We start from the raw sequence: 26,826 nt of genomic DNA on the forward strand, positions 1-26,826 counted from the left end.
TGGAAGAGCAGCCAGTGCTCTTAACCGCTGAGCCATCTCTCCAGCCCCAGTTCTCCATCTTGCTCCTCCTGAATCTCTTAGTGACCTGACCCCACTGGTCATTCCTTCCTCCTTGCCAGGCTTGATGCCAGGGCTTCCAGTATCCAGCATTCTTTGGGTCTCCCAGAATTCTCCTGGGTCTCATCTCATCCCATATTGCCTCTCTCATCTCCATCCACTCTGGTCTTTTCTCTTAATTTAGTCAAGGTCATAGGACCTTGCACCTGCTTTTACCTCTGCTTGAAATATTCCCTGGCCTCTGAAGTCTTAAGTTCAGGATTCCTTTCTGCCTCTGATTCACTAGTGTGGCCCCAAGTCCCTCTCCCTCCCACCTGCTCTCCCCCACATACCCCTTATCACAATGTTATTTACATTTAACAGCATCTGTCATTGCTGTGGTTATTTGTGTACTTGGTCAACCTGGCTGGTGTGCTTCCTTCCATGTCCTAATGCCTGGCACGGTATCCAGCCACTGGTAGATGCTCATTAAACATATAAACACATGGGTTAAAGAAACACGGGCGTCAGGAACAATATCCAGTGTCGGCATGGTGGTATGACTCCTATAATCCCAGCACTCAGAAAGTGGAGGCAGAAGGATCCAAAGTTTGAGCAGCCTGGGCTAGATAATGAGACTCTGTCTCAAAATCAAACAAAAACTGGGCTGGAGAAATTGTGCAGTGGTTAAGAGCATTTTTGCAGAGGACGGGGGTGGGGGTCCCAGCACCTACGTGGTGACTCACAACTGTAATTCCCACTCCAGGGGATCCAATGCCCCCTTCTGGCCTCTACCAGCATTGCATGCATGTGGTGCACAGACACACGTATAGGCAAACACTCATATACATAAAATAGAAACAAATAAATACATCTTTTTTGACATCTACTTCCTACTTGGAAACTGTTGGATCATTTATTAACAAAGCATACACCCAGTTTGTTCTCTCTCTCTCTCTCTCTCTCTCTCTCTCTCTCTCTCTCTCTCTCTCTCTCTCTCTCTCCTCTCTCCTCTCTCCCGTGTACCAGTTTCCATCACTTAACTAGAGGTAACTTTTTTTTTTTTTTTAGCCAAGATCAGTATCAGGAACAAACTAAGGCTAGTTTAAGGAAAGCATCCTGGCCTCTAAGCATTAACTCTTTAATTGCTGTTGTACAGTTATGACTGGGCATAAATCATCCAGAGCCAGGAAAGCCCTTAAAACAACAGAGGTGGGGTCAGCAAGATGGCCCAGCCGGTAAAGGCACTTGCAGCCAGGCCTGACGACCGGTTCAATCCCGAGACCTGTATGCACGAAGGAGAGAACTGACTCCTGCAAGCTGTCCTGTCATCTCCACACACCCCTGCACACGCTCACAAATAAACAACGTACTAGGAACTTTTCAGAAAGGAGAATGGGTAATTCTCCACAGAATTTACCCCCTTCTGGCAAACTCTGGCTCATCTCCGTGCCATGTCCTTGTTTTTTCTAGCCAGTGAGTAAGACTTCTGGGGGTCAAACTCTGGACTTGATTTATGGAAAAGGAGCAAAAGGAGCTGCTGTCGAGGAGTTTAGGAAAACATGAGTAGAGAAAGTGGAAAGCTAAGGACGCCGTCTCGGAAGAGCAGGTACACCGGATAGAGTGGATGAACAGGCCGGGTCAGAGGGACCCTTCGGTCCCAACCTCCCACCCAAACCCACCCTCTTTGAACATGGGGCTTTTCACATGCATTGATCCATACACGTCTCACCCCATTACACGGAGACCAGCTCAGAGAATTCGGTAACTTGACTGAGCACCACACCACCTAAGGAAGGCCTAAGACCCCAAAGCGCACCCTCATCTCAGCCGTAGAATGTTGTGGACCGTCTGCTGCTCTCTGGAGCCCCCAGCTGGCCATGGGGGAAATGGGGCTGTGAAGACCACTGTTCCCTCTCAGGTCCGGAGTCAGTTTCCAGCTGTAGCCAGGGAGGCCTGGTCTGGCTGGCTGAAGATCCGGGAGCCGGTATCCTCGACCTCTGCTCTGCGCTCCAATCTCACGGAGAGGTGTCGTGGTGTCTGGGACGCTCACCGCGCAACCGTGTTCTTCACTGCTTCTGGGCAGGGTGGAGCGGCGAGACTGCAGACCAGGCTCAGCAAAGCAGCAACACCTTGAGGAAGGAACACCAAGGGACCTCACTCCCGGTCACCCAGAGGACACAGGGCGGAGAATCGCAGAGGGGTGGGAGGGAGAGGAGGTGGGAGAAGTGACGAGGGAAGGAAGCACTGCCCAGCCTGGCGACCTGACCTTCCAGGGCCAGCCACTCCCCGGCAGAGCCACAGCAGAGGGACTGTGAGAGAGGTGGGTGACCAGTGGCAGGGCCCCTCTCCAAACAGTGTTCCCCGCACCCCGTCGTCCCTGCTGGAGCGCTACCGGCATTCCAGCGTCCCAAAGCCACTAGCTAAGTCTTGTCTAGGAGGGCTGGGTAGGAGGAAGGTGCCTGGGCCCCAGGAATCCGAGTCACCGTCCTGAGCTGTCAATCCACACAAATGTCTGGAGCAATTTTTGCGCCTCTGGAGGGCCTGGGTACCCTGGATGCTGCGAGTGGCCATCCCCTCGTGTGTCCGCTGTGCCACACACAGTACGAGCGCCCATGCCTGCTGGACTGCTTCCATGACTTCTGCGCTGGCTGCCTGCGCGGCCGGGCCACTGATGGCCGCCTGTCTTGTCCGCTGTGCCAGTAAGTGCTCCAAGCCCAGAGAGGGTGAAGTTGGCTCTAGTCCTGGTTGAGAGGCCAAGTGTAGATGGGGAGGTTCCCAGCCTAGGCTGAGGAGGTGGAAACAGTCCGCTGTCATAAGCAGACGTATGGGAACCAACCGAACCCCCTGTAGCTTAGTCAGGTAAACTGAGGCAGTTAGATGATCATTACAAGCTTCCCAGAGTCAGGGTGCTAGGGTAGGGCTGGAGAAGAGGTGAGGACACTCCCAGCAACTCCTTTGGAAGGGGCGTGTCCCGGAAATCTTAGGTTGACACAATTACTAAAATAGCTCATAATGTTCTAGTGAGATGAGAGGGTCCACTGGGGTGGCATGGCCTTTCACAATGCAATATGCCAAGAGGTTTACACACACACACACACACACACACACACACACACACACACACACACACACTGAGCAGGGTCGGGCCCTCAGGACAAGCTGGCTGCTGTATTTATAGCAGACCCCACTACCCTGACACTGCTATTTTTAGCTCCTGCCTGGAATGTGAAGGGTAGTGGGGAGAGCTTCTTGCAAGGGTGTCCAGATCATGGCTGCAGCCTCTCTGCAGGCACCAGACCCTGGTGAAGGGTCCTAGCGGGCTCCCACCGGTGGACCGGCTGCTGCAGTTCCTGGTGGATAGCTCTGGGGATGGTGTGGAGGCTGTGCACTGTGCCAACTGCGACCTGGAATGCAGCAAGCAGGTGAGGAAGTAGAAGGCGGTGGATGCCCAACACTTACAGCCTGCCCGATGTACAATAACCATCCAGCACTGAAGTCTCCAGCCTGGGATCCTTCAGCCTCCAACCATGCCCCCATCATACATATGGGTGGGGAAACCAAGGTCCAGAAAAAAATGATTTGAGCCAATAACCAGATAGTGGCAGAGGCCATTCAATTTAGGGAGAGCTAACTGGGTCCCCAGGTCAGGGTGGAGTTATGAGCTGTCATGGGAGTAGTGGTTCAGCTCACAGACCTGGGGTACCCTTGAGGACCCCCTACTACTTAAGCACATGTAAGCAGCTAAAGCTAATACTGTGCAGCTGTAAGTAGCTGGAGAGAGAGCAGGGAGCCGAAGACAAGGCTTCCAGCCCCTGATGCAAAGGCCAGTAGAGGTTTGATGACCCTATGGCAGGAAGGAAGCTCAGGAGCACACAGCCTCAAACCGGCATGCTGAGCAAGAGCTGAGAAACCTTATGAAAGTAAAGAGAACAGGCAGGAGGGGAGAGAGTTGGGGGTGGGGGGCTCTGAAGAAATGGCCTTGACTGCCGATGTAAAGAGTAAGAGGCTTCAGGGCTGGAGTGATGGCTCAGTGGTTAGGAGCACTGGCTGTTCTTCCAGAGGACCCAGGTTCAATTCCCAGCACCCACATGGCAGCTCACAGCTGTCCGTAACTCCAGTTCCAGGGGATCCGACACCCTCACTCAGACATACATGCAGGCAAAACACCAAAGCACATGAAATAAAAATAAAACCTTTAAAAATAAGTAGGATTTGCTGGATGGAAGCCATGGCTATGGTCACTTCCCTAAGCCCTGGACTCAGCGCACGGGGGGGTGGGGGGGGTGGGGGGGTGGGGTGGGGGTGGGGAGGAGAGAAACAACTTTCACTCTCATGGTGCGGCACTTGGGCACTCACCCACATGCACAACTGAATCAATAAATGTAGTTTTTACAATGTTGGAGTTCAGCTGCTGGGGATTGCAGGAAGGAGCTGCATTTAGCCGGACCACTTGCCTGGACTAGGATTGATGCACTCAGTGACACGCGGTGGCTGCGGTTCTATCATTGGGTTCAGTGAGTTCTAGAACTCTGGCCTGAACCAGCTCTCGGTCCTCAGGACGCAGAGACCACGTACTTCTGCAACACCTGCGGGCAGCCCCTGTGCGCACGCTGCCGCGAAGAAACGCACCGTGCGCGCATGTTCGCAAGGCATGACATAGTAGCCCTGGGCCAGCGCAGCCGCGACGTGATCCAGAAGTGTGGTGAGTGAGGCACACCGTGGCCAGGGGTGGGGACCAGGCGGGAATGTCTCTAGGCTCTCATCACCGCCCCCGCCCGCTCCACAGCGCTCCATTCGGAGCCCTACATCATGTTTTCCACCGACAAGAAGTCGCTGCTGTGCATCCGCTGCTTTCGGGACATGCAGGGGTGGGTAGAGGGAGCAGGCAGGGAGTGGGTGGGGTGGGGATGGATCGGGTCTTACTAGGTGCCTCTCGACAGGGAGAGCCGGGCCCACTGTGTGGACCTGGAGTCCGCTTATGTTCAAGGTTGCGAGCGGCTGGAGCAGGCAGTGCTGGTGAGAGCAGAAGGAGCTGAAGCGGGGTGGGGGTGGGAGCTGTGAGAACCTGCGGGAATGAGGCTGAGACCCTGCTGTCCCCAGGCAGTGAAAGCCCTGCAGACAGCCACGAAAGAGGCCATCGCGCTGCTGCAGGCCATGGTGGAGGAGGTGAGGCACAGTGCCGCTGAGGAGGAGGCAGCCATCCACGCCCTCTTCGGCAGCATGCAGGTGAGGGTGCGGTCAGTAACTTCCCAGGTACCCTCACGGAGTTTACAGTGTAGTGCCAGGTGTTACATCAAATTGGGTTAGCCACAGGTGCCTGGAGAGTTGCCAGAGGCTATCCTAGTCTGGTGACACTTAAGGTCGGGCACCTAGGCCCTCAGGCAGTTCCATGCACGGAGGAGGAAGGCCTTTTGGCCACATGGCAGGGCCCTGTCCTAAGCATGCTGCCTGTGTCTATGCCCCAAGGCATTATGGTAGGAGGTGACAGAGCCAGGTGTGCAGGTCAGTGATGGGCTGTCTCTCCCAGGACAGGCTGGCTGAGAGGAAAGCCCTGCTGCTGCAGACTGTGCAGAGGTGAGTGATGGCAAGTCCCTGCCCCCTACCTTGATCTCCATACTCCCTGCTCTGAGCCTGAGCCTTGGCCGACCTGGCTCTGCCTTACACGGTGGACAAGACACACAGGTGGCTGCCACCAAAAGTGGTCAGCGTGTTCACAGGGAAGGAACTACAAAGCTGGGAGGAAACAGCCATGGTGTCTGCCTGCAAGTGTAACTCTCGGAGGGTAGAGGTGGGAGGGTCAGGAGTTCAAGGCTAGCCTGGGCTACAGGAGACTCTGTTTCAACAATCAAAACTAACAAAACCCAGAGCTGAGGAGATGGTTGTCAGTAAAACCCCTGCCACAGAAACACAAAGACACAAAGCACATCCCCAGCATGCAGTGGGCATGCCTATAATCTCAGCCCTGGGGAGGCAGAGACAAGAGGATCCTTGGGACTCACTGGTCACAGTCTAGCCAACTGGTGACCTCCAAGTTCAGTGAGAGACTGTCTCAAAAAATAAGGTGATGGGTTATTGAGGAAGATGCCTGATGTAGACCTCTGCCCTCCATATGTACATGTATACATGATACACGTGTGCATATGCACGCTGTCACACAGGCACACAAAGGAATATGCACACATATGAATATGGACATACATGAACGCACACACGCACGTACACACGCACACTCACATGTACACTCACACATGCTCACTAGTGAAGATACAGAGCTGCAGAGCCAAATATCCTCCACGTGGGACAGGCACCGCTCCCCTGAGACCAAACAGCCTAGCCTGCCCTTTCCCCAGCCAATATGAAGAAAAGGACAAAGCCTTCAAGGAACAGCTTGCCCACCTGGCCTCCTTGCTGCCCACCCTGCAGGTAAGTGTTGAGGGTGTGTAGGGCTGGACACCCAGCCCACAGTCCAAGCACTGAGCATGGCACCCTCCTGCAGGTTCACCTGGTCATCTGCTCCTCCTTCCTCAGCTTGGCCAGCAAGGCTGAGTTTCTGGATCTGGGTTATGTGAGTGTCCCCAGCTCCTTCAAGACCCTCTCTGCCCACCTAGAGCCCAGTCCTGCATAGAGGCTCCTGTCTCACATCACCTGCGGGCCTGATTGGGGGTCTCTGGACTTCTCTTCCCTTCCACTACAAGCCCTTTTGGGGGCAAGTGAATACCTTTTAAAAGACAGTGAGCATAAGCCTCCACTCCACCAAACTGCAGGGTCTGCGCCGCGAGCCTCACCTCCCCTCTCAAAGATGTGGGCGGTGCCTGTGTATGGACCAGTCCTAGAGGAGGGTTGAGGCCTCTAAGGGAGACAGGTAAAATGACAGACTAGCCCCAGAGCCTTGAAGTCCTCCACTTCTCTCTCCCGCCCTGCCTGCCACCTCCTTGCCACACACCCCCGTCCTGAGCCCTTCCCCCGCGGCAGGAGCTGATGGAGAGGCTGCAAGGCATCGTCACGCGGCCGCATCGCCTAAGACCGGCTCAGAGCAGCAAGGTGTGTGGACGCCCTGTCGGGAGTCGGGGCCGGGGAAGGGGAGAGCCGCTCATGACCCAATCTCCGGTCCAGATCGCCAGCGACCACCGCGCAGAATTCGCGCGCTGCCTGGAGCCGCTGCTGCTGCTGGGACCCCGCAGAGCTGTGTCCACCGCTGGCGTCGCCAACACGTGAGCGCCAACCAGGCGGGCGGACGGGGTCACCGGCTCCCGCACCACTCTTCCCTGCTGAGTCACAAGCGCACCCAGCTCAGCACTTGATGTCTAGGCCAGGCGACAGTCTGAGAGGGAGGGAGAGACAGGGAACAGCCCTTGAGGACGCTGGGGCAGGAAGCCCTAGACAGCTGAGAGACCGGGCGCTCCTCACCTCCTCCACAGTCTCCTCAAGCAGGCTGGGCAGGACACCTTCGGGGTGCCCGGAGTCACTGTGAATCAGAGTTCTCGACCCAGCTGAAAGTCAGAGACTCGGAAGGGTTAGAAGCAGTGAAACCAGTGTGTGAGACCAAGAAAGACCATTTTTAGTTCGGACCTTGTGTGCCCAGCATGGGAGTGAGCTGCACGTCGGTGTGCCCAGATCCAACCTGGGGGGAGCCTTTTAGAAATCACCAAATTAAGTGGGCGCTCTTACCTTGGCCTTGCCTGGGACCCCTGAGAGCTTCCAGTAGTTCTACTCTGCAGCTGATTGAGGGGACAGTGACTCCCTGAGCAGCCCAGGGCGTTGGGGGGGGGGGGGGGGGACACCGGCCCTCTACCCTTTGCAGACTGGCTTTCTTGGCAGGTTGGCAGGGAGCTCAAGCCCCAAGGTGCTGAAGACACCCAGCTGTCCCTCCCCAGTGGGAAAGATGTCAGGGTCACCCGTCCCCAAACCCTCGCCACATCGTTCCATGAGCACGAAGGTTCTCCTGGCCGAGGGCGAGGACACACCCTTCACAGAGCACTGCCACCATTACGAGGATTCCTATCGGGTGAGGGGCTGGGCATCTGCACTGGAGTGGAACCCCACCCCTTCCTCACTAAGATCCACTTCTCCATTGGAGGACCTGGCAGTATTCTATGCCCTCACTTACATTCTGCAACAGGGTCTGCAAGTAGAGGTGCAGAACCTCAAGGACCAGGTCCAGGAGTTACACCGAGACCTCACCAAGCACCACTCGCTCATCAAGGCGGAGATCATGGGGGACATCCTGCACAGGTCCCTACTGTTGGACACACAGATTGCTTCTGAATATGCCTCCATGGAAGGCATGAGAGCAATCTTCCAGGAGGTAACTTGCCCCAGCTCTATCAATTCCCGGCTGCAGAAGGCACATGGCTACCCCAAGGCAAGCATCTGGCATGGTGTTCTGCCAGACCTTCACGCTGTGGGTTCTGTGCCTGGAGGCTTTCCTCTTGGGAAATGTGGACCAGATCGGTGTGTGTGGCTGTGCAGCTCCCAGAGCAGAAACACTGTCGGTGAAATTACTCCCGCCCACCTCAAACAGCATGCCACTCTTCTCTTTCAGATTTGGGAGGACTCCTACCAACGAGTAGCTACCCAGCAGGAGATTTATGAAGGTCCCTGGCAGTGGCTCTCAGTGTTAATCCACATTGGAGAGGGAGGGTGGCCACTAACCATGCCTGTGCATGCCCTGCTCTCCTCCTAGTGTTTGGCTTGGATCTCACACCTGCATCTCAGCACCACATGCTGCTCCTTTTGATCACAGTCATTGGCAGTTGGGATCTCTAGATGGTACCAGGCTTAGGAGCAAGAGTCTAACACCAACAACCAACACTTTGGCGTTGGCTTCACAGCCCAGCTCCATGACCTTCTCCAGCTGAAGCAGGAGAATGCCTACCTGACCACCATCACCAAGCAGATCACGCCCTACATCCGCTCCATTGCCAGGGTGAAGGAGCGACTGGAGCCCAGGTGAGAATGTGTGGGAAACGTGCCAGCAGGCCAGGCATGTACTAGAATCTATAAGTCTGCCAAAGAAGTGGTGGTGTACTCTAGAGGCTGAGGCAGGAGGATTGCCATGAGCCTGAGGCTAGGCTTCCACGTTGCCAGCACCTTCATCCACTCATGGTTGACCAGCCAGGTCTGGACCAGGCTCTCTCAGGCACCAGAGTGTTATTATGATCACACCAGACTGGATGGTGCAGGCCTGAAATCTCAGCTATTCGTGCCTAGCATGAGTGAGACCCTAGGTTCAGTCAAAGTGACACACGTTCACTACAGATGTTCTACTGGGCCCAGGAGCTGGAATTCCAGGTGCCCTACCTGTCTCCGGTCTCCTCCCATTTCCTCTATGTGGTGGATCCCATCTTCCAGCTAGAGTGTAAATTAGCTTCTGGAGAGAGGCCTGTGTGGAGGCATCATGGGTCAGAAAATTCCTTTCATTCTACCTCTCACTTGACTGATGGTTTGAGTCTTAAATTCTGGACTGGGGACAATTGTGCTTTGAAGGCAGGGGCCTCTATTCCTTCCAGCTTCCAGTGATGTCTCCAAGCCAGCTGAATTCTTCTGATCCCTAACCATGTACTATGATCTACTCACTCTTCTTGGAAGTTTGCCTTGAATTTCACAAAGTGAGGTGTTTCCAGCCACTGGGATGGGCAACAGTAGTTTCTCTCAATCTGGAAGTTCCTACCTCTTGGTTTGGGATCTGGCATACTCTGGAAGTTCCTACCTTTTGGTTTGGGATCTGGCATACTCTGGAAGTTCCCACCTCTTGGTTTGGGATCTGGCACACTCTGGAAGTTCCTACCTTTTGGTTTGGGATCTGGCACACTCTGGAAGTTCCTACCTTTTGGTTTGGGATCTGGCACACTCTGGAAGTTCCTACCTCTTGGTTTGGGATCTGGCATACTCTGGAAGTTCCCACCTCTTGGTTTGGGATCTGGCACACTCTGGAAGTTCCCACCTTTTGGTTGGGGATCTGGCACACTCTGGAAGTTCCCACCTCTTGGTTTGGGATCTGGCATACTCTGGAAGTTCCTACCTTTTGGTTTGGGATCTGGCACACTCTTTGAAATCAGTTGCCGACTTGACCAAGTCTCCGCCAGCGCTCCTGTGATGGGACACTGGCCTCCACTTTACCTTTCCCTCTGTTGTGTGCTTTCTAGACAATTTCTCACATCTCTTCCAATCTTCTTGCTGATCTTGGTGGTTTTTCTTTTCTTTTTTGGCTGAATGTGCTGGTTGTACACCTTTAATGCCAGAACCCAGGAAGTAGAGGCAAGTATATCTCTGTGAGTTTAAGGCCAACCTGGTCTATATGGTCCAGTCCAGCCAGGATTAAATAGTGAAACCCTATCTCCAAAAAGTATTTACTGTTTTGTGTCTCTGTACATGTATGTGTAGGCACACACGTATGCCACACAGAGCATATGTGGAGGAAAGAGGACAATTCACAGGAGTCATTTCTGTGGGTTCTGGGAATCAAACTTAGGTCTTCCTGCTTGGAAACAGGCCCCATCTTGTTTTGACTTTCCAGTTCCCTCTGGTGCTCTGACTGTTCCTAGCTCCTGCTGTTTCCTGAGGATTCTCTCACCAGTTGAGGCTGAGTGGAAGGCTTTGGTTTCTTTGGGCCGCTTGCCCCTGAGGCAGGCTTTCTCTGAGTCAGTCTTTGTCCAGGTGCTTATTTTCCATGTTGCAGGTGACCATGGACCTACTCAGCCAGAAGCAAGAGCAGAGCAGTTGTAGGTGGGCAGGGTGTGCCTGGGGGATGCCTCCAAGGCGAGGCTCCCCGTGTGCCAGCAGGTCTTCTTGTGTTTGAAATGTCCCTGTCAGATTTCGGTCCTTTTCCCGTTCCCTTCCAGGAAGGCCTCTGTGTGGAGCTGTGCATGCTTCTCACCTTGGGCTCTGGCATTTTTAAGTGTGCGTCTTTTACACACTGTCCCCTGTAGCTAGCCATCCTCCTGGTTCCTGGCTGCTCCTTCCGCAGTCAGCTGCCTGAATAACAGCTTCTCTCAGGGCTCATCCCAGGCATGCCTCACCTTCTACTCTCTCCGTAAGTGACCCCATTAATCCCCCTGTGCTTGCTCGTTCTCTCTCCCCCCCACACTCAAACTTGCGTGCATGTATGGATTAAACCCAACCTGGAGTACTCCGAGCACGTGTACTATGTAGAGCTATCCCACCCCAGTCCCAGTTCTCTGGTTTTAAAGTGAGAGACACTTCCCATGCACCCCAGCATTCCTGTGCTCTAGACTCACTCCAGCTACATCCTTCCTGGTAGCTCTCTTGTCAGGGTGTCTAAGGCTCCTCAGCTCCGCAGTGGCCAACAGAACTCTGGACAGCACCCCACCACATCCAATCCCTTATCTTGGTCAGTGGCATCGTGTGTCATCAAAGCCTGGGAGTCGACCTGATTCCGTTCTCATTTGTTCCCTTTTTGTTTGGTTTTGTTTTTGAGACAGGGTTTTTTCTGTGTAACAGCCCTGGCTGTTCTGGAACTTGATCTGTATTCCAGGCTGGCCTTGAACTCAGAGATCTGTCTGCCTCTGCCTCCTGGGTGCTGGGATTAAAGACTTGTGCCACCACCACCTATTCGTTCCCATTTTTAACCCACCCCAAGACCCAGACTGAACTCCCCATTTCAGCCTGTCTACTCTGTCACTTGCTACGACCCCCCAAGTCAACCCTACTGTGCCCTTCAACATACCCTGCGGCTATTTCTAAATAATCTGCAATTCCCATCCCATCAAGGCATGGCAGATCTCCAGGGCCCCTCCCTACCCACCTCTGTCAGACTACACAACACCCTGGTCACAGTGGCCTTTCCGCTCCCCTGGGGCAGGCAGCTGCACTACCTCCCACTACGAACCTAGGCCTGAATGGTTCATGATGCAGGTTGTCTCACGGGGCCTCTCCACACCACACTGCCAACTGAAGAAAGCCTGTCAAGCTGTCACTCCACGCCACCTGGCCCCACCGTCTGTTCCCTGAGGTGTCTCCTCTGACCAGAAGATAGCTTGTGAAAGCCAGGCCTGACTAGGGCCTGCATGCTACTGTGGACAGTGGCTCTGACAAGCCACACTGGGCTTGGCAAACAGTCCCAAACCGAGGGAGAAGTGGTGGGTGGGCCCTGGAAGGTCTGCTGCCCTGTGGTTTGGTGCAGTGTGAGCTTAAGGCCCCCAGCAGGGACATTACTGCCCTCGAGCGGTCTCTGCCATCCAGATTCCAGGTACCCGTGGATGAGCACACAGAGCAGAGCATGACTGATGACGGCAGGGACCACGAGACCTCAGCCAGGTAAAACAGCATCTTCCCAACATGAGCATGGGGTGTGTGTGTGTGATACGATTAGAGACTAACACAATGACAGACTTCAGGACAAACAAGGTTTGAGCAGAGGATGAGCTACAAAGTGAGATCCTGTCTTAAAAGAAACAAGCAAAAAAATCACACACACAAAAAAACCCAAACACACCTTCCAGTGATTCACCAAAATGGCAAACAAAGGGAAAGAGGAGAGGCCCTGCTGTTTCACAGGCCTCTTTGGGAACATGGAGCGTTCCTTTGGCCACATATAACCAATTTACCAGGGTGATGTAGGCATCAAGGGGATGTGCACTGTTCAAAAAGGAATGCCCTGTGAGTGTCACCCACATATTGCTGGCATCCTTGGAAGCAAGTTAAGGGCAAGGTTCTTATTGAGAGAATAACGTGTGCCGGGGACAGCTCCTGAAAAGGGTAAACAATCAGGAATAAAGGAGACAGAAGGCACCTGGGCTCTCCTGCGGCACCAGCCAGCGGCTCCCACAGCAGTCTGTGAGAACTAAGAGGGAGCCTGAGCAGCTGGAACCCAATCCCTGTGAACTGACGGCGCTGAGGAACAATACTGCCCTCCGACTCCCACACGCACATGTACATATGTAACACACAAGCACACACACACATACCCACACCTGTAATCACTGTACTAGCGAGACGGACGGAGGGACTGCCAAGAGCTTTAAGCCAGACTGGGCTGCACAGTGAATTGGAGGCCAGGTGGACTACACTGCTATAAACCCCAAATCAAAACAATAATAAAAACACAACAAAACAGGAAAGTGTTAGTCCCTGGAAGAGGTCTTCTGTGCAGCTGGGAATTCTAGAGCGGTCTAGAACCAGTGTATTAACGACAGAGCAGGTGGGGCTGACCCTTCCATACAAGGCTGTGCTTAGGGCAGCCCCAGCTTATAGGCTCCCAGTCCGAGCTATTGAAATGCTTGAATACTCGGATGCCTGAACTACTAACAGCTGTCACCTGTGGGGAGACTCTCACTGGAGGAGGCAAAGCTCTCGTGAGAGGCACACTTCTGTGGGTGTGGAAAGGTCTTCCATCATGAAAGCTGACAGGATGGACACAGTGAAGGTGGAGTGGAGTCATCCAGCTCACGTCAAACTACCCTTTAGGATCGACACAGAGAGCATCCTTGAGAAGAGAGAGAGGGCATCTGAGCCCCACGGAAGCAGCTGGGCCCTGGGCAGCCTCCCAGAAGGGCCTCCATTAAAGAACCAAGACCACCCCAGGCCCAAGTAGGAAACTGGAGATGGGGGATGGCAAGGTGGATCAGGACCCGAAGAGGCTTGCTACCAAGCCTGACCCCTTGGACCGCCATGGCACAGGGAAAGAACTAATTTTCCACACACATTCACAATAAAGAAGTAATGGATCTTCTCAATGAGGATGGCATCCCCATATTGAGACAGCAGCTTAGTAACTGGGTCCTGGTGAGTTGGACTCAAATGTCACTTTCTCAGGTCTGGCACACAGGCTCCAGATGTGGCTCAGAGATTAAAAGCACTGGCTGCTCTCTCAGAGGACCCAGGGTTTGGATCCCATCACCCATATGGTGCTCACAACCACCTGTAAACTCCAGTCCAGAGGATTTGACACCCTCTTCTGACCTCTGTGGGTACCACATACATGTGGTGCAGACATGCATGTAGGTAAAATACACATAAAAATAAATCTTAAAAAATTTAAGCTGGAAAAAAAAAAAAGCATGTGCCACCACCACCTGGCCTATTTTTTACACCTTTAATGCCAGCACTCAGGAGGCAGAGGCAGGCAGATGTGAGTTCAAGGCCAGCCTGGTCTACACAGTGAGTTCCAGGACAGCCATGGCTACACAGAGAAACCCTGTCTCCAGGGAGAAATTTAAGCTTCATGACCCAAAATTGAAGTTTTGGAGACTAAATGACGCCCTTCCAGTCACAATTTAAGAAAATACACAGCTTGATTAAGTTAAACAGCAAATGTTGCTTTTATGTACCAGAGAGGCTGGCACTTCAGACACAATAATTACTGATACCCTGCACTGCTGTCTCTGAGGGCAGAGGAATTTGTCACTACAACCCGCCAGAGAAGTGGTTCTCAACGTGTGGGTCGTGACCCCTTTGGGTTTGCATATCAGATACCTGATTCATAACAGTAGCAAAATTACAGTTATGAAGTAGCAATGTGTGGTGGTATTGTGTTCCCCAAAATATTGTGCACCCTAATAAACTTATCTGGGGTCAGAGACAGAACAGCCACTAGATACAAAGGCTAGAAAATGGTGGCACTCACACCTTTAATCCTAGCACTCCAGAGGTAGAAATCCCTCTGGATCTCTGTGAGTTCAAGGCCACATTGGAAATGGCCAGGCATGGTGACACATGACTTTAATCCCAGGGAGTGGTAGTAGAAAGCAGAAAGGTATATAAGGCGTGAGGACCACAGTTCAGCTGAGATCCATTCGGATGAGGACTCAGAGGCTTCCAGTCTGAGGAAACAAGACCAGCTGAGAAGTTGGCCAGGTGAGGTTAGCTGTGGCTTGTTCTGGTTCTCTGATTTTCCAGCATTTCACCCCAATAACTGGGGTGATTTGATTTTATTAATAAGAACTTTTAAGATTCCTGCTACAACAATGAAATAATTTTATGGCTGAGGGTCACCACATGAGGAAGTATTTTATAAAGGGTGGCAGCATTAGAAAAGTTGAGAACTACTCTGGTAGGGGCAGGAGTTGAGAAGAGCGCCCAGAGGCGAAGCACCCCTCTTTTGACACTGGCGGTGCTGAACTCTCTAGACAGTTATCACACACAGCTTCCACATCCTACAGTCACACTTGCTCATAGTGAGGTCAAGTACAGTTTTATTTAAGAAGAATAATCAGTATCTGTGAAAGAAAATCCCATTTAATATATTTAAATAAACATTTCTGTGTGTAAAAAGAAGAGTACAGTAATTACTCCGTAATTCCCCCTCCTGTCGATGGGTCAGACAAGCAGCCTCCACTCACTCAGGATGGAGGCTGGCCAGGCTCAGGAAGAGCGAGGTACAAGCTTCCCAGAGCTGTGCAGCTGCCCGCCCATCAGGAAGGCTGAGGGCACTGACCTTGCTGCCACTGTAAAAGGGGAGCTACCTAAGGCAGGGAGATGGCGGGAGAACAGGACCTAGGAGCTTTGGCTGAGCCCTCAGGGACCTGGCGCTAAAGATGGCCTCCCTGACACACCAGCCCCCAAGTCAGCAACTACGTGGGGAGAATTAATAAAGTGTACATCCTAGGACCAAGCAGCAGCTCCCACCAAGGCCACCACTGTCTGTTTTCTGCCCTGATTGAAGGGTTTGTTCCTCTGCAAACTGCAGAGCCTCCTGAATGTTTCCATGATTGCCAAGTAGCCTTTTCTCTGTGTGGTACCTACTTTCCACCCAAGAACTTCCAATCTGAAGCCTGAAACTAGACAACAATCTCCTGACGGTTCTATAATCTGTGGAAGTCCTAGGACATGGCGGCCTGTCTAATACCTGAAAAGCCTCATTAGCCTGATTCTCTACCACCACCTGTCCCTGCTACATTTATAAAGTTAAGGATAATCTCTGGACTGCGGCACCAGAGGAAAGCACTAAGCGGCCAAATCCTACCACTAAGGAGCTCATATTCCATTGTGGGCTACTGACTTCCACCCACAAGTTTCAGGAAAGTGGGCCTGTTCTTCCTCCACTCACACCTTGGAATTATTCCTTAAAAAAAACAACCTTAAGTCTCCTAGGGTACAATGAAGCCTCTCACCAAGAGATCCCACAGCCTGGGCTCCCTCTCTCCTGGCCTGCCACAAGGCTGAGCTTTCCAGCCTCTGGCAGGTGGAGGGTGACATCAAATGCCAACATTCAGCCTTACCATCCACAATGCCAAGGGCTGCTCTCCACTCATCAAAAAGACGACTTCATGGCCCTCAAGGGGGATGCAGGCTGAGAAAGGGCTGGGTATGACTGCCAAACATCCCTCCCTCCCATTTGTAGCCTGGTGAGTGGGGTGAGCTTCGGGAGGTGTGGTCTGGATCCACTCACATTTCAAAACTGAGTATTGCTGTCCCAACACGGTTATTCCTGGGCAGCTAGGTGTGGACAATAGTCATGGCTACCACAGAACTCTGCATGCCTCAGGAGGTCCTGAGGGCTGGCAGCTCCTAAAGCAACTGGCCTCATGCCGATACTGGCAAACCTGTAAGCCTCTTTGGTATATAGAACAAAAAAAAAATTAAGCCATGTAATCTGAAAATAAATTACTTCTGAGCTGGCTAACTGTTTTTTGAATATACATCAGCTACCTTCAGTTAACACATAGAAACCCAGTTCTCATACTGAAAGATTTCATTATGCCATCCGGCTCCCCTAAGCATTAAAACGCCTGACACTGGGAGGAGACCAGGAGGCGAGAAAAATTGGGGTACATGATGTGAAAATCCCATGAGTCAATAAAAAAGCTAAATAAACAAAAAATTGTTTCAAGGAAAAACAAAGAGGACACAAAGGAGATGGGTCTGGAAGGGGGCATGAATGTGGGAGAAGCTGGGAAGGGTTGAGATTAAATATGAAAAATATACACTATACAATGAAATTGCCAAAGAATTAATAAAATCTTTGATCTTTAAAACAAACAAAAAACAAAGCCGACACTGTTCCTCACAACCCTGTGAGGTAGGTAGGAGGTACTGGCCCCCTCCTACCGCCGGGGAGGCCTGAGCCCAGAAGGGCGTGAGGGCGAGGAGGCAGCGAGGCGGCAGCGCTGGGCACATTCCCACCACCTTCACCCTCACACTGCTAGTGCCACTGCAGGCTCTGGCCAATTAGGAAGTCAGTCTGGTGGTTCACTCAGGCCCTGCAGGCCACTGTGTGAGCCAATCTCAGATGCCTACTCCTGAGCAGTGAATGAAGCCTGCAGGCTGGCCCCAGAGCGCTTCCCGCTGGGTGAATTCTCCGCTCTGCCTGCTTCCCTGGCTTCTTGAGCTGACTGACCAGTGCACAAGTCTTTGAGGTTTCTGGATTCTCAGAAGTTTTGGGGGAGCAGGTACTGGGGTCACCTCCCTGTTGTTGGAATGCCTATTATGGCAAGAACAAGCTAGAATTCCCCATTTATACAGCCCCCAAGGTTTCAACAACTCTGGTTGAATCCTACAGCACAATACTAACCACCCACCTGACTGTTCCTCCTTGTCTGACAAGGTCCTGGGATATCTCAATATTCATCACTCAACCCATATTAACTTTAGCCACCCTCTTGGCCAGAACACCCTCCATCACTGAGTCCTCCAGAGTTGCTGGGCCTCTGAGTATGCACAGGACACATCTGCAGTCCCACCAGGTACCCTATCCCTGCATCTACTTCCCACCAGCCATACACGCCCATTACCTCTGCTGAGAAAGCCTGTTGTGAGCACTGTGGCAGAGCACATCAACCCTGCCTTGAGCCAGCCTACCAGGGAAACGTGGGTCACCAAGGTCAATGGATGTGTCCCTGCTAGCTGCACTGTTGTGACACGGTTCCCAAAGGTATCAACACCACCGGTGCCAACATCAAGTCCCAGTTGTGGGACTTGTGGGCTGGTGTCCCAATGGCTTCAAGGTTGGCATTAATTACCAACCCCACAATGTGGTACCACAAGCTGCCAGCATGCTTAGCAACACCATGGACATTGGGGCCTGAGCTCACCTGACCTAATGTTTGCCAAGTGTGCTTCTATGCACTGGTGTGCTCATGAAGGGACAGTCTTCTGAGGCCTGGGAGGACATGGCTGTCCTTGAGGATTACCAGACGGCTAGACTGAATGCCAGGATACTAAGGATCCAGTCTTTTCAGGCCTGCAGTGTGTCAGTTAAAGTGTCTGCTCAGTGGTACTGGGACAAGGATGAAGGCAGGCTATTCTCCAGTCTGAGAGCGCCTGGCTGTACAGAGCACTGCGGGCTGACCTGGTGGAGACGGCAGGGCAGGCGAGGCACACTGGAGCATGCCCGTCATCAGGCTGACACATACAATTTTCGGATGGATTCTTTATCCAACGTGCTCACGCTTGTCTGTTGGATACTTACGACTCTTCCACATCTGAAGTGGAAGCTTGGAGAGCAAACAAAACCCCCAGTTTGGAAGGATCCCATCAAGACCAAGCCCAGATCAATCAGGGATTGCACCTCTTAAAGCTTCTATGGGCAACATAGAAAAAGCTAATGTTCAGACCCGCAGAACAAAGACGCCAACGGACCCCGGACTGCGCTGCCAGACTGACGGCTGTTTAAGGGTCACCCGCCTGAACTCGCAGGGGCATGAGCTGTGCCTACCCTCTGGAAAACCAATGTGACAGGCTCACACTGCACTGCAACACAAAAAATACAAAACACAAGCTGTGATAAAATGAGACTAAAAATCCCAAACACACGGAGGGCAGTATTTCTCGACATTAGCACAGGCACCTGGTAAATACTTCCTGGAGACCAGACTCGCTGAGGCCAGGGCTGCAGGAGACCCCAGGGCTGCAGGAGACCCCAGGGCCCGCATCCTCAGGCCCAGGTGCAAGGGCTGTTCAAAGCCACAGAGCACTTTGAGGGGTCTGTGCTACCTGTTGCCAAAAACAACCTGGAGCATCGGTGTCGCTTTGAATCTCCACTGCTATTTAGGGAACTGGTATGTGAATACGAGTAAATGTATGATGAGCCGAAGTGTCGCGGCCTTTAGAGTTAATACAGGGACATTCACGCACTTACGGCAGACAAAAGTTAAAGCTATGTTGTGTTTTCGGTTAAAGGTTTTTTTGATGCAATTTGAATGCTGTTGTGCGGCAACTCTGACTACATATTCTGGCCGAAGTGCTTCAGAGGGCAGTGTCCTCTCCTGAGTATCCTGGTCACCGTGCAAATACACTCTGACCTGAGGGGGCATGAGACTGGCGTGGGTCCTCACCCCGCCACTGTAGAAAGGGCACTGATGAACCATTGTGACATGCTCCTTGTTCACTGTTTATCCATGTTCTACCTTCATCCCACACAGGAAGAGGAAGCTGCAGTGGGTCCTTTGGTCCTAAGGCCTTCTGACCATTGGGTTTTGAGTGACATTCTGAGGAGTAATTAGTGACGTATAAAATGATTAAGAAACTCATTCTGCAGTGGCCAACTCGAAGTAGTTCTGTCCTAGGCTGCGCAAGGCCAGAGATTCCCTGGCCCCACAGGCCTCTGCCCGTCATAGCTCCACCTTGACTCCCTTTATGAAAGGCAGGCCCGTGGGCACTCTCTTCTTATACTCCAAGTATTCCTCCCCAAAAAAGTGAATCAGCGAGATCTCCTCCTCTTCTGTGCGATCACGAAAGAAGCGCCACACCGTCAGGGCATAGACAACACCGCAGATGGGGTTACACAGCATCACCTGCAGAGGAAGCACAAGGTCAAAGGTCAGAGTGGCCTGATGGCCAAGCACCTGCTCCCCACAGGACTTCTTGCCGGAGCCCAGAAGACTCTCACAACACTGTGAGAGCCATTAACATTCCTTGGAGCCACCTCACGGCTGCATCTTTTTGTACCTGTCTGCGACTCTCTGAGTAAGCAAGACTGTGGTTTCAATGAAAGACAGCACTCTGGGGTTCCCACCATGGATGACACATGTGCCCACCTGAACTTGTGTGAATTCCCTGATGTGGGAACTCAGGCCTATGTCTCTGTCCTCCCGACTTCTCCTACCCACCTGGACAGACCGACTTGTCTCAGACCCTTGCTTCCTGTTCTCAAGGCCACATGAACCAAAGGCTACCATCTGAGTTTCCAAAAAATTTCAGAGATCACTCTGCTCAGAAAGTGGCAGTGTCGACAAGTCAGAAAAGCTGTGCCTAGCTGCCTTTTATCCCTACCCCATTTCCAACCTCCAGCCAAAAAGACCCTCAAAGCTGAAAGCATCCCCAGCTCCTAGAAGCTTCCTTTGTTGCCATGTAAACCACTAACCCACCCATCCCCATTACAGGCATCAGGACCCATCCAGTGATGCTTCCACTCAGTGAACCGGTATGCCCCCAACTTCCCACTGCTTCCCTGCACTGTTCACAAGTACTGCTGTGTTCACAGCACCATGATAAGCCACTCGACCTTCATCCAATCTGTGACTCTGAAGCACTATCGCCACACTACTGTCCTGGCTTTTAGGGTAGAGAAGGCAGGCCTCGGTGACCAGGCCTGGCCCATCTGGCAGCACCAGTCTGTGCCATCACACCTGGCAGATGTGTATAGCTTTCTGGGCAGCCTTGACGGCAGGATTCTTAATCATCAGTGGCAACCTTCTACTGAGCCAGGAAAACCAATTTTCAGTGTGTCATCAGCACCATTCCAAACAGTCAAGACAAAAAAATAGTGTAAGTCCTGCTGCAGGAAAGACTCATCTCTCTCTCTCTCTCTCTCTCTCTCTCTCTCTCTCTCTCTCTCACACACACACACACACACACACACACACACACACACACACACACACACACACACACACGGGCACACAGGCACACGGGCACACGGGCACACACGGGCACACTGTAGAAAATGCCTATGAGGGCTGGAGAGATGGCTCAGAGGTTAAGAGCACTGGCTGTTCTTCCAGAGGTCCTGAGTTCAATTCCCAGCAACCACATGGTGGCTCACAACCATCTAGAATGAGATCTGGTGCCCTCTTCTGGCCTGCAGACATACATACAGGCAGAACATTGTATACATAATAAATAAATAAAAAAAAAAAAAAAAAAAAAAAAAAAAAAAAAAAAGAAAATGCCTATGATCTAAAAGGTATGAAAGGTTCTTCAGCTCTAAAGCCCTTACTTAGACTGCACGCATAAGCACTTAAGACAGATTGCATTTATCAGCTCTCTCTCAGTGCGATCCCAGGGCTGTGTCTGTAAGCGGAGCTGTATGATGTCTCAGAAACACACAGCTTAAAAGAGATGCTAGAGTCACCTCCTACTCCATTATGGGGTCACCAGAATCCCCATGGACCACGAACCACTGATGGGATGTCTGGGATCCCCAGATGATCTTCCCAGGCTCTATTTACACTCTCTGGCCAAGCTGTTCTAGAACTAAGTATGGAATCCAGAGACAGCTGTCAAGGAGCACGGTCTGGTCTGCATCCCCAGACAGAGCGAACCCCACAGCTCTCATTAACCTGCCAGGACCTTGGCCTCATTTAGACCTATTTTTTGATGAAAACCCACTGAGCCACCACAGGGTGGCTGAGGACACTCCCTCCCCAAAGCCTACCTTCCCTTGCCCAAGGTGTTCCAGATTCCAGTCAGAGTGGCACAAAGGGGGGGGGGGCACAGGGCAGCACACCACCACTGCCACCAGGGGTCACACAGCACTCCGGAAGGCAAGCCTGCCCCTCCCTGCAGGTGCCTGGCCTCTGTGCTCACCTCCATCCTCCTGGTAGTGCCAGACTTACCACCCGCCTGCCTGCCCTGGCGTTTTCCCTTTAAAGAATAAACTGTCCTCAAGTTTAAATAATGAATTAATTTAGAACAACACCGAAGGACTGGATTAGGTCTCCTGGCTTTTATCAGTCACCACCTGAGACACGCCAGGGAACACATGAAGAGACAGGCAGGCAACCTGTGTGGACACTAAAGAGACTTAAGCACACTCTTAGAAATGGTGGGGTTTATGGTGTGCCAATTATACTTCAATTTAAGAAATGTAAAAAAGTCGAGTGGCCTAGACAGGAGGGTTACAAGTTCAAGTAAACTTGGACTACACATAAGACCCCGTGTCAAGATACCAAAAAAGAAAAACTTAGAAAAGTGAATTCACAGGAAACCATGTCAACTTTGGTACCATACCTGGGTTCCGATACTCCAGTAAAACCAGCCCACATAGGAGGGGTGCCGGAACCAGGCATACACCCCGCTTGTCACCAGAGTGTGGGTGTCGGACTTCTCACTCTGCACCACGTGGTTGAAATTGGAGCCAGCTGTAAACATGGCGGCTTTCCTCAGGCACTCTCCGAAGACCACCATCAACAGCCCAGTGGTACTGAGCCAACTGATCTGCTTCAGTTCTGCAGAAACAGACACAGGGAACAAATGCGAGTGGGGACCCTGGGGTGCTCATCGCCCCCTTCCCCATTTGAAATGGACCTATTTCCCTCAAGAGAGAAACATCAGAAAACACCCTGTGGACAATCAGCATCTATCATCACATTAAACTTGAATGATAAGAAAATACCCCCCAACCCAGCATCACTGTTTCCTGTTTCAAGTGCCAACAAGTCAACTGTTAGCAGCTCTCCCCTTCCTGGGCTGATGGGCTCCATTCACATCCTTCTCGAGGGAACACGTACCTCTGAGAGAAAGAGACACGCCCATTTCCAAAGTCAGTCCAAGGACCTATATCTGACTTTGGGGAAGTGTGATTTAGGTGCGTTCCCAATACTGAGGTTAGATGTTTGGGGTTTTTTTGTTTTGTTTGTTTTTTTGGTTTGTTCTTCCAGACAGGGTTTCTCTGTGTAGTTTTGGTGTGTGTCCTGGATCTTGCTCTGTAGACCGGGCTGGTCTCGAATTCACAGAGATCCACCTGGCTCTGCCTCCTGAGTGCTGGGATTAAAGGTGTGTGCCACCACCACCTGGCCTTTTTTTAAATAATAAACCATTGTGAAATTCTCACGTTACAGAAAAGTACTCAGGCCCAAACTTCATCCAGTCCAATGGTAGAGTTAAGACTACAAGCAGCAGGTGGGGCTCCGTCCTAGGCGGTGCCGGTGCCCTGCATCTGCAAGGCTTAGAGCAAAAGGTCAACGCGTCCTGGATTTGAAATCCAGAAGCAGAATTCTCCAGCGAGTGGAGTCTGCCCTTTAAATAGCTCAGGGAGGAGAGAGGGCTGGGGAGACTTGCTCCGGGAGATGAGACCTGAAAGCTGAACCAATGTCACTCTCCTCAGGCCTCGGGAAGGCACCCTTCTCTCCCAGAGAGAAAGGAGGGCACACCCACCTGGCCAGAAGATGTTTTCAAGTGTGAACTCTATCCAGGAAGAAAGAGCAGCCACTGTGTACTCCAGACTGTGATTCAGGAGGAAGGAGTCCAAGGACAGACTTTTGGGATTATTGACAGCTGTCACTAAGTACTCAGAATAGTGGAATAATGACAGCGAGCACACGTACCTATTCAAAAACAGAAACAAAGGGGTAGACTAGGCAAGAGAACCAAGTTAGGCAAAAGCACAGACCTGGGTCTGCTGAGCTGTCCCTAACCCTGTCACGCGCTGCTGCCATCACCCACCTGAGTGACACCAGGCACGCACACATGCCATTCATTCCCTCTGGAGCTTGCAGAAAGTGGGGTTGAGTGGTGCTGTTATGTTTCTGAATGTCACAGACAAAATTAAAAAAATCTCCATAGGTGAAGGAGGAATTATGGTCCCTTTACTCCTTTTAATATGACAATTTCACATTTTAACATGAAAGGGGGGGATATCAACAAAGTAGTGACGCATGTTGGAAACAAAATTCAACAGAACTAAAATAATTCCAGCAAAGAAGGATTAGATGGCTCAGCATACTGATAATAGGAGATAAAGCTTTTTACCTTGAAGCCACGATTCATATCCAAGTCAGAGGCTAGAAGGCTCAAGGGACTGAACTCATAGTGTAGGGGGAAGTCCTACACTGCTTTGGGGAAGCACTAGCCGGGACCTGATGGAAACCGAGACGGAGAAGGCTTAGGAAAACAGCGGGAGCTTGCCCCTCCCAAAACCGCGGACCTGCTCCCCTTCAGGAAATGGCTCATCACAGCAGTTTCGGGGGACAGGGACCTCTGGAGGGCACAGGGAGACCCCTTTCCATCCACCACAGAATCCACTAACATGCACAACTGTGTTCACAAGATTTGAAATGTGGGGATTCAGGGAAGGCAGGTGGCTGCTTCTTCAGAATCCTAACCAGCCTCCTTTTCTGTCAAAGCCCAGACAGGGATGAGGAGAGGCCCCTACTCACCCACTACTCTTTGGACCCTCACCTCAACACCATCATTCCCAAAGTCTTTCTTACCAGCCAAAGTGATTCCAAGAGGACTGGCTGAAACTTAGCAGCACACCGCAGCCAAACACAAAGCCAAGGAAACAAGCCCGGATGGCTATCTGAAAACACACCCAAAAGAGCCTCCATCATGCGGTGTTCCATTTGCAGGGCCCAAACCCAGACTGCAGACTGTCCTGGATTAGCAAGGCCATCAGTGAGCAGAGTCCACTTGCTCAAGAGATAAAGAGGATGAAATGGGGCTGTCTGGGTTCGAATTGTGTTCTTACATTCCTCTCCCTCTCTCTTCTCTCTAGCCTTCGGCAAGTTACTCATCTACACCATGGAAATAACAGTACTGTAGGACAACACACAGGATTTACCACACATACACCTAAGAATAACCAATTTTAACAGCCACAATAATTAGTACTGCTAGCATTAGCAGGGCCATCTATAGAAAACTGTTTAAGCCCAGTTTATGGCCTATACTCGCAAGTCAACGACTCTAATGAAAACACTCGGAACTCAGAGCCCAGTCACCTCTGTAAAATGGGGCGTTTGACCAGCAGGTAAAACACCACACCTGTCATCACATAAATTAAAAACTCGTGGGTTAGCTCACTTCCCACCTGACGTGAATCTGCCGAAGCTGCTGATCGGCAGGAAATGCAATTAACACCCACAGCTAGAAGTGGGTCCCTCCTGTGACCTCAACTTATGGCTGCGATACACGCCTGTGGGAGGCAACCTGCAACGTGGTGCCGGGATGGGGGTGGTAAAAAGGTGAACCGACCACCGCCAGGCTCGGCAATAACCCACTCCGGCTAGACTAGCTCCAATCCCTGTCCCTAGCCCATCTACTCAGCTCTGCCTGCCGGATCCTGGTCCCCGAGCCCAGTCTGCCTGATTCTAACGTACCTGGCCCGCCTACCCTTGCCGGGTCCCCGCCTGCTCGGTCCCTGATTCCCGTCTACCCGGACTCATCTGTCCTGTCTCCGGTTCCAGCACACCCGGCCCGCCTTGCCCCATCGCAGCCAGCTCGGTCCTGCCTGGTCCCTACCTACTCAACCCACTCTGCCCCTTGCTCGCCTGGTCTCGGTCCACCCGTCCTTGGTCCAGGTCTATCGGTCCACCCCGTCGCCGGTCCGGGTGTGGGGTGCGGGTCTACCGGTCCACCCTGTCCGTCCCGCCCTGTCCCTGGTCCGGGTCAACCAGTCAACCCGTCCCGCCCGCCCCGTCCGCGGTCCCTCCGCACCCGGCCCGCACCTGGTAGCGCGGCGGCCGGTAGAGCAGCAGCAGTAGCGCGTTGAGCCCGGCCACGTAGAGCGCCAGTCCGGTGCGGCCCTGCAGGCCGGCGCGCGTGAGCAGCGGCAGAGCGAGCACCGAGGCGCCCAGCAGGAAGGTAGCGAGGCTGAGGCGCGCCTCGGAGCCCGGCGGAACCCGCGCCGCGCAGCCCGCCATGGCGCAGGGCGGCGGAAGAGCCGGCGGCGGACTAGCGGGCCGAAGCGCCGACTGTAGCCGGGGAAACCCGAAGGCCGCGCCTGCGCACTCGGCCGCCGACGCCGGCTCGGGAAGGGCAGGTACCCGGAGCTGTGTGCAGCCTGCGAGTTCTCGCGAGAGTGATGCCGCGCGTGGCTGAGGGCCGGAATTTGGAGCGAGCGGCGCGACCCACAGGCCCCGCCCCGCAGGCCCCGCCCCGCAGTCGCCGGACAACCTGACGTCAGCAGAGGGGCGGTGGATCAGCCCGGAAGTGGCCTCGTCGCTCTGTAGAAGTTAGTCCCAAGTTTAGAGCCCTGATCCCCAGAAACAACGGGGCGAAACCGACCACTCGTTCGCGCCTCGGCCTCAAAACAGACCCCGCCCCCGCGCAGGCGCGAGCGGGGTCCGCGGACCGGGCGACGAGCCTTCAAGAAACGGGATCACCCCCCCCTCCGAAGTGGAAATAAATACGGTTTTTACAGGCAGCGTGCCAAACTTTGTGGTGGTTGATGTGGGGACGAAGCTAAACACGAGTGAGCCTGGGAGAACGACTGAAACCTGTGTCGGCGAATACCTTTAGGGGGCAGCATTCTGGACGATTTTTATTGACCTATAGGTTTTTTGTGTGTGTGTTTTCCATTCTGCCTATAATGAAGATGTTAGTGTTGAAATCAGAAGTCCTTCACTTTTGGTCATTTTAAATTTATACAGTACTTGTACAAATTTATGTGGCACAACACAGTGTGGGTTTGACCAGTCTGGAATCCACCTCTACGTAGAGATCCACCTGCCTCTGCCTCCCTAATACAGGGATGAAAGGCACGGGCCACATACCCAGCTTTGTTTTGCTTTTGAGACTGTATCCTCTGCAGCCCAGGACAGCTTTGAACTCATTTGATATCTGGAAGATGCCCTGGGACTTCAACTCCTCCAGCCTCTCCCATCCGGAAGGCCTGAATTACAGGCATGTGTTGTATATCGGGTGTGGGTTCATGCCAGTCAGTGAAAA

The 26,826-nt window shown here is 52.5% G+C and overlaps 2 protein-coding genes across 2 annotated transcripts; one reads left to right on the forward strand and one right to left on the reverse strand.

Moving 5' to 3' along the window:
* The first annotated feature begins 1,873 nt into the window (after positions 1 to 1,873).
* Rnf207 (ring finger protein 207) lies at positions 1,874 to 13,736 on the forward strand. The gene is made up of 18 exons (XM_052715305.1): positions 1,874 to 2,023; positions 2,641 to 2,738; positions 3,329 to 3,453; positions 4,565 to 4,741; positions 4,826 to 4,907; positions 4,980 to 5,055; positions 5,140 to 5,265; positions 5,567 to 5,613; positions 6,390 to 6,462; positions 6,536 to 6,604; positions 7,012 to 7,080; positions 7,153 to 7,250; positions 7,858 to 8,044; positions 8,159 to 8,344; positions 8,582 to 8,633; positions 8,871 to 8,988; positions 12,241 to 12,315; positions 13,465 to 13,736. Exons 1-18 carry the CDS (start codon positions 1,874 to 1,876, stop codon positions 13,589 to 13,591), a joined length of 1,935 nt encoding a protein of 644 aa, XP_052571265.1. The 3' UTR covers positions 13,592 to 13,736.
* A 1,438-nt stretch (positions 13,737 to 15,174) lies between these two features.
* Positions 15,175 to 25,925, reverse strand: Icmt (isoprenylcysteine carboxyl methyltransferase). The gene is made up of 5 exons (XM_052716359.1): positions 25,605 to 25,925; positions 24,369 to 24,457; positions 23,314 to 23,483; positions 22,168 to 22,385; positions 15,175 to 19,730 (listed from the first exon to the last, which is right to left on the reverse strand). The coding sequence occupies exons 1-5, from the start codon at positions 25,797 to 25,799 to the stop codon at positions 19,548 to 19,550; spliced, it is 855 nt and encodes a 284-aa protein (XP_052572319.1). The 5' UTR covers positions 25,800 to 25,925; the 3' UTR covers positions 15,175 to 19,547.
* Positions 25,926 to 26,826: the final 901 nt, after the last annotated feature.

This window comes from Peromyscus californicus, unplaced genomic scaffold, assembly GCF_007827085.1.
Source record: "Peromyscus californicus insignis strain IS unplaced genomic scaffold, ASM782708v3 Scaffold_5__1_contigs__length_169319896, whole genome shotgun sequence".
Classification (NCBI taxonomy): Eukaryota; Metazoa; Chordata; class Mammalia; order Rodentia; family Cricetidae; genus Peromyscus; species Peromyscus californicus.

Bases quoted from the DNA above. Each gene is read 5' to 3' on its own strand.
- Icmt (XM_052716359.1), bottom strand. From the start codon at position 25,799: ATGGCGGGCTGCGCGGCGCGGGTTCCGCCGGGCTCCGAGGCGCGCCTC. The intron at 24,458-25,604 runs GTGCGGGCCGGG...GTGTGTTTTCAG, and splicing joins ACCGGCCGCCGCGCTACCAG to ATAGCCATCCGGGCTTGTTT. The intron at 22,386-23,313 runs GTGGGTGTGCCC...CTGTTTCTGCAG, and splicing joins TGAAAACATCTTCTGGCCAG to AACTGAAGCAGATCAGTTGG.
- Rnf207 (XM_052715305.1), top strand. From the start codon at position 1,874: ATGTTGTGGACCGTCTGCTGCTCTCTGGAGCCCCCAGCTGGCCATGGG. The intron at 4,908-4,979 runs GTGGGTAGAGGG...GCCTCTCGACAG, and splicing joins TGCTTTCGGGACATGCAGGG to GGAGAGCCGGGCCCACTGTG. The intron at 5,056-5,139 runs GTGAGAGCAGAA...TGCTGTCCCCAG, and splicing joins GGCTGGAGCAGGCAGTGCTG to GCAGTGAAAGCCCTGCAGAC.